This window comes from Salvia splendens, chromosome 14, assembly GCF_004379255.2.
Source record: "Salvia splendens isolate huo1 chromosome 14, SspV2, whole genome shotgun sequence".
Classification (NCBI taxonomy): domain Eukaryota; kingdom Viridiplantae; phylum Streptophyta; class Magnoliopsida; order Lamiales; family Lamiaceae; genus Salvia; species Salvia splendens.
In genome coordinates this window covers 20,143,612-20,149,611 of record NC_056045.1, presented here as the reverse complement: position 1 = coordinate 20,149,611, position 6,000 = coordinate 20,143,612, and the positions used below count along the sequence as shown (strand labels likewise).

The window sequence follows — 6,000 nt, the reverse complement described above, 5'->3', positions numbered from 1 at the left end:
GGGGTAGGGCTTCGAAGGTACTGATCACCGAATATTTCAACTACGCCCTGACATAAATACTTCATACATTCAAGGGCAGTCGACTCGCCGATGTGGAGGTACTCGTCCCACATGTCTGCCACGCCTCTGTAGGCCAACTGCCTGATTGCCGCAGTGCACTTATGAATAGGTGTGTGGCCGGGTCTGCCAGCCGCATCGTGCCTGAAGCAGAAACACAGATATCGACGCTCCAAAGCGTCAACAATACGCATAAACAGGGCTCTGCTCATCCTAAAACGCCGCCTGAAAATGTTGGCGTTAAACCGCGGCTCCGGTGCGAAGTAGTCGTCAAATAGCCGCTGATGTGCAGCTACGTGATCCCGATCAATCACTGCTCGGCGATGGACAACGGGTCGAGGTCAAGGTACCGCCGGCTACAAGGCCCGTGTATCAGCCGGTCGATCCCTCGGGACGTATAGGCAGGGGTGGCAAATCGTGCGTGTCGGGTCGTTATCGTGTCGACACGATAACGACACGAACACGATAACAACAAACACGAACACGACTCGTTAAGAAAACCTCAAACACGAACACGAACACGACACGAAACCCTCAGACACGAACACGACACGAACACGACACGAACCCATTAACGACACGAACCAATTCGGGTCAACACGACACGATAACAACACGTACACGAGATGACACGATAACGACTCGATAACAACACGACCTGATAACGGTTAAACCTATTAAAAATGAAAATAATAAGAATTAATAATATTAAAATATTATTTATTAACGGATAACACGAACACGACACGAACACGTATTGTTAACGGATAACACGAACCCGACACGAACACGACACGAACACGACACGAAATTTTCGTGTCCTTAACGGGTCGACCCGATAAGGACACGAACCCAATAAGCTCTGACCCAAACCCATTATTTTCGTGCCGGTTCGTGTCGTGTTATCGTGTCGTGTCAAAAATTGCCAGCCCTACGTATAGGCCTCCAACTGTTCGTTCAAACGCCGTTCGAACTCCTCAGCATCCCCACCACTACCACCACAACTACCACCCGCGTTACTCATTTCGCGTTGTTGATATTGTACAGAAATTAAGATAGAGAGAAAACTCGTTAAAACAAGTGGTGCAAATGAAAATGACGTGCAGATCGCGTATATATAGTGTTTTGAAAATTAAATAAATAAAAAAAATCCCGCTCGCCGATCTGGAGCCTGCAATGGCGGCCAGGAGATCGGCGAGCGCATCGCCGAGCGCTCGGGAATCGGCGTGCGCTCGCCCTTTTTCTCGCCGATTTGGCGCTCGCCGGCTACAATGGTTCGGCGAGCGGACCGGCGAGCGCCAAGAATCGGCTAACCGGTGCACTCACCGCTATTGGAGATGCTCTAAGTTATTAAAAATGATTAAATGAAATCAAGTCAACGAAGCACGTCATTAATGATGGATGTCATTACCGTAGGTAAGTTACCATCGATAATAGAATAAAAACGTACTCCTTCCACTCCAAAGTATCTGAGTCTTATTCTTTTAGCCTGCCATTTTTTCTTTTCAAAAATGTTATCCTCTTTTATACCTTTCATCCCATAATAATGTCACACTTTCATTTTAGTTTATCTCACAAAAGATTTCATATTTTTAATTTTTGAAAAAACTCTTTTTCACATTAATACAAAATCTATTATTTTCTCTCAATTTAACAAATAAAACAACTATCTCTTAAAATTATGTGTCATTTCCCTGGCGTCTTTTATGGGATATTTTACTCTATTTTGTTTTTAATTTGCCTTACTTTATTAGTATTGCATCAATCTTAAATCTTGTAGCGTAGGTGTCTGCATTTGGGTAAGCGGCAGAAGCTTCCTTGCTAAGGCGTCACTTTCATTAACTCACCATATACACACGTATTCATATAAAGTATCTCACGGAGAAAGGTGTAGACTAGATTTCAAAAGCAAATTACTATTTCACCAATTTCGGTCGGTAGAATGGCGGGGAAGCTCATGCGCGCGGTCCAGTACGACAGCTACGGCGGCGGGGCTGCTGGTTTAAAGGTCAATTTCTTGGCGCCTATGATTTGATTTGATTTGATTCGAGTTAGAGAAGCTCAATTTTCATCTTTTTTTATTGGCCGTAATTACTTTACTCATCTAGCTGCAAATTTGTAGGAGTTACTAGTTTCTTTGTGACGGATCTAGGATTTTAGAAATGAGCAGTGGAAGTATATGCAAATTGAGAACACTATAAATTACGACCTAATTATATTGATTCTTAGTATTTCATAAAAATTGGCCGAGGAAGGCTTGTTGATGACTGAAAATAGAAAGAGAAAGTAAATTTTGCAGTTGAGCTTGGTTGTGTATGCTATTGCAGGAAGTTGAAGTTCCAGTTCCTAGTCCTAGTAAGGGTGAAGTCCTGGTGAAGGTGGAAGCCACAACCTTAAATCCTATAGATTGGAAAGTTCAGAAAGGCGCACTTCGTCCCTTTATGCCGAAGAAGTTCCCTTACATTCCTGGTAAACTTAGCTTAGTATTACATGTTCCTTGTAACATAGAGTGGCAAAGTATACAATTCTCGATCGGTACAGTTGTCATCTCTTATTATATTAAGTCTGGTGGAAAAATCTTGTGATTACAAACATGAATTAGGTTTCAATTGTTCTTAACAAATTTCAGCCAGTTAGGAGGAACTGTGTTTTGTGTTTGCCTCATCAATGGTTGCAGTTTGTCAATTTGTGCTTCGATCCCCTTCCCCTGCATGTAAACAAACCATTGTTCCTCGAGCTGTATGAAATTGACATGCCGGAGAGAAAAAGGTTTTATGTGCTCATGCTACTCTTACAATATGATCTGCATCATCAAATCATTTTCACTGGAAGATCCCTTGTTTGTTTGCATTGTTTGGTTTTTTAAACTCTGTAAAAAGCATAATGAGTTGATCGAAGGGAGATTTACCTCTGTGCTGGATTATAGTTCTGACAAAGGTTAATGTGGATTGGGGAGAGTATTAGTTAACACCCTGGTTAAGGAGATATCGAGTCTGTGCACACGTATTTGTTAAACGTTAGCTTGTTGATTTGTCGAATATACTACTCCTGTTTGTTCATTGAAATTATTCGTTAGTTCGAGCTTGTTGCAATTGTTCTTCTTTGTGGCAACATGACTTTGGAACATATGTTAGAATCTTTGCTTTGGGCCATTCACTCAACCTTGCGTTACGTATGCTGTTTGTGAGTATACTACTGCCTGCAACTTAAGAAATCCACTAGCCAAATGGACCTTCACTTGGAGTATGTGTTTTCATTTTTTTTCTCGAAACAGGTACTGATGTGGCTGGAGAAGTTGTGGAGGTCGGCCCCGGAGTTGAAAACTTCAAACCTGGTGATAAAGTCATTGCTGGCTTGAATGTTGGTGTAAGTGTTTGAGTTGTTTCTCTTACATTTGATCTTTAGCCATATAGTCGGAGATTAAATTTCATTTAGATATACAGCTATTGAGAATTTTCAGATTTATGGAGTTGATTGTTGTCTATCTTGTATTTTCTTTGATTGTGGTTGGGAATCTTGATATAAAACAGATAGGAGGTGGTTTAGCAGAATACTGTGTGGCTAAGATAGAGGTAACAGTTCCTAGGCCTGCTGAAGTATCTGCTGCTGAAGGAGCAAGCCTCCCTATCGCCGGCCAGACGGCTCACGGTGCCCTCATTTGTGCCGGGCTCAAGTTCGACGGCAGCGCCCCCCAGAAGAACATCCTTATCACTGCCGCCTCCGGCGGCGTCGGCCACTTGGCCGTCCAGCTGGCAAAACTCGGGAACGCGCACGTCACCGCCACGTGCGGTGCCCGAAACCTCGACTTCGTGAGGAGCCTCGGGGCGGACGAGGTGCTCGACTACAAGACCCCAGAGGGTGCGGCACTCAAGAGCCCATCGGGAAAGAAATACGACGCGGTGATCCAGTGCGCGTCGTCCATCCCGTGGTCGGTCTTCGAGCCGAACCTGACCCCAGACGGGAAGGTGATCGACCTCACGCCTGGGTTGAGTACCATGTGGACCTTCGCCGTGAAGAAGCTCACGTTGTCAAAGAAACAGCTGGTGCCGTTCATCACATCCCCCAAGGCGGAGAACCTGGCGTACCTCGCGGAGTTGGTGAAGCAGGGGAAGCTGAAGGTGGTGATCGACTGCAAGCACGCGTTTAGCAACGTCGGAGCTGCGTGGGCAAAGTGCATCGACGGGCACGCTACTGGGAAGATCGTCGCCGAGCATAGGGGTGGCAAATCGTGCGTATCGGGTCGTTATCGTGTCGACACGATAACGACACGAACACGATAACAACAAACACGAACACGACCCGTTAAGAAAACCTCAAACACGAACACGAACACGACACGAAACCCTCAGACACGAACACGACACGAACACGACACGAACCCATTAACGACACGAACCAATTCGGGTCAACACGACACGATAACAACACGTACACGAGATGACACGATAACGACTCGATAACAACACGACCTGATAACGGTTAAACCTATTAAAAATGAAAATAATAAGAATTAATAATATTAAAATATTATTTCTTAACGGATAACACGAACACGACACGGACACGTATTGTTAACGGATAACACGAACCCGACACGAACACGACACGAACACGACACGAAATTTTCGTGTCCTTAACGGGTCGACCCGATAAGGACACGAACCCAATAAGCTCTGACCCAAACCCATTATTTTCGTGCCGGTTCGTGTCGTGTTATCGTGTCGTGTCAAAAATTGCCAGCCCTAGCCGAGCAGTAGATGGAGGAGGTGATCCTGATCAGTGGTGTGACAAAGGTAACAAGAAAACGATCTCTTGCTTGAAGAATGTGTTTGTGTGTAAGGATTGCTATAGTGATTATCAGAATATTTTTCCTATTTCGTCACACTTCCTAAGTTTTATTTCTAAATGTAACGAATTATCAGAATAGCTGAAAAAAATCAAGGGCTGTGATAGTTTAGTTGTTACTTGATTGCTTCCATACAAATTAATGTGTATTGTGAAAATACTTTTTACTGATATACTGTACTTGTATAAACATAGAGCATTCACTAATCTAATTTAGTGAAAGTATATTGAATGTATTTACAAATATAACCTAATCAATTGATTTTATTTTCAATTCTAACCTGGGCAAAATTTTGCAACATCAAGATTGTAACCGGAATATAAATAAATTGTCGTTACTTTTAAAATAACTGCCAATTTAATAATCTTTCAATCCCATAAAAATAGACTAATTTTACTTCTATTATTTTGGTTTGTCCCTAAAAACTATACTAACTAGTTTTATACTAATAAAGAAGTAATCCCAACTAATGAAATCTAAAGAACTAATCCCACATAACCACACCGGCCCAACCCAAATCCATCGAAACCATACTGATTTTATTAAGAGTGTCCACAATGGGGGAGCCGCGGCCCGCGGCTCGGTGCGCGGCCCCCCATTGCAGAGAGCCGAGAGCCGGGGCGCAGGGCCGGGAGCCGAGGGTGAGCCGCGGCTGAGCCGTGGGAGCTGCGGCCCTCCACTCCGCGGGATTTTTTTTTTAAGTTTCGAAAATTACTTTATAAATATACACTCTCATTTCCATTTTTCCAACTCCATTTTACTTCCATTTTGCTCCAATCTTTCCTTCCAATTTCTACAGATGGGTGTACCACGTAGTAATGAATACTTGATCCAGCGGTACACCGACATGCGGAGCCAAATATCGCATTCATCACTGCAGGCTGATATGATTGAAGAGGTCTGAAACCGTAGAAGTAGCGCCGTAGAGTGATTTGGGTTTCCCCCAGTGTTTTTAAACTAGACCACTTTCGTTGTATAATTTTCCTATTTTAATATAATACAACGAAATTATTGTTACGTTTTTTTAGGTTGTGATTTTTTTTTGTTTACAATTCAAATTATTTTATTTTAATTAAATTTATAAATATCATAAATTT

General features: G+C 43.0%; 1 protein-coding gene across 1 annotated transcript; it reads left to right on the top strand.

Annotated features, from left to right (window-relative positions):
* Positions 1-1,816: 1,816 nt before the first annotated feature.
* Positions 1,817-4,395, top strand: LOC121763217 (chloroplast envelope quinone oxidoreductase homolog). Its single transcript, XM_042159169.1, has 4 exons — positions 1,817-2,065; positions 2,385-2,526; positions 3,332-3,423; positions 3,588-4,395. The coding sequence occupies exons 1-4, from the start codon at positions 2,000-2,002 to the stop codon at positions 4,335-4,337; spliced, it is 1,050 nt and encodes a 349-aa protein (XP_042015103.1). The 5' UTR covers positions 1,817-1,999; the 3' UTR covers positions 4,338-4,395.
* The last annotated feature ends 1,605 nt before the right edge of the window (positions 4,396-6,000 follow it).

Bases quoted from the DNA above. Each gene is read 5' to 3' on its own strand.
- LOC121763217 (XM_042159169.1), top strand. From the start codon at position 2,000: ATGGCGGGGAAGCTCATGCGCGCGGTCCAGTACGACAGCTACGGCGGC. The intron at 2,066-2,384 runs GTCAATTTCTTG...ATGCTATTGCAG, and splicing joins GCGGGGCTGCTGGTTTAAAG to GAAGTTGAAGTTCCAGTTCC. The intron at 2,527-3,331 runs GTAAACTTAGCT...TTCTCGAAACAG, and splicing joins GAAGTTCCCTTACATTCCTG to GTACTGATGTGGCTGGAGAA.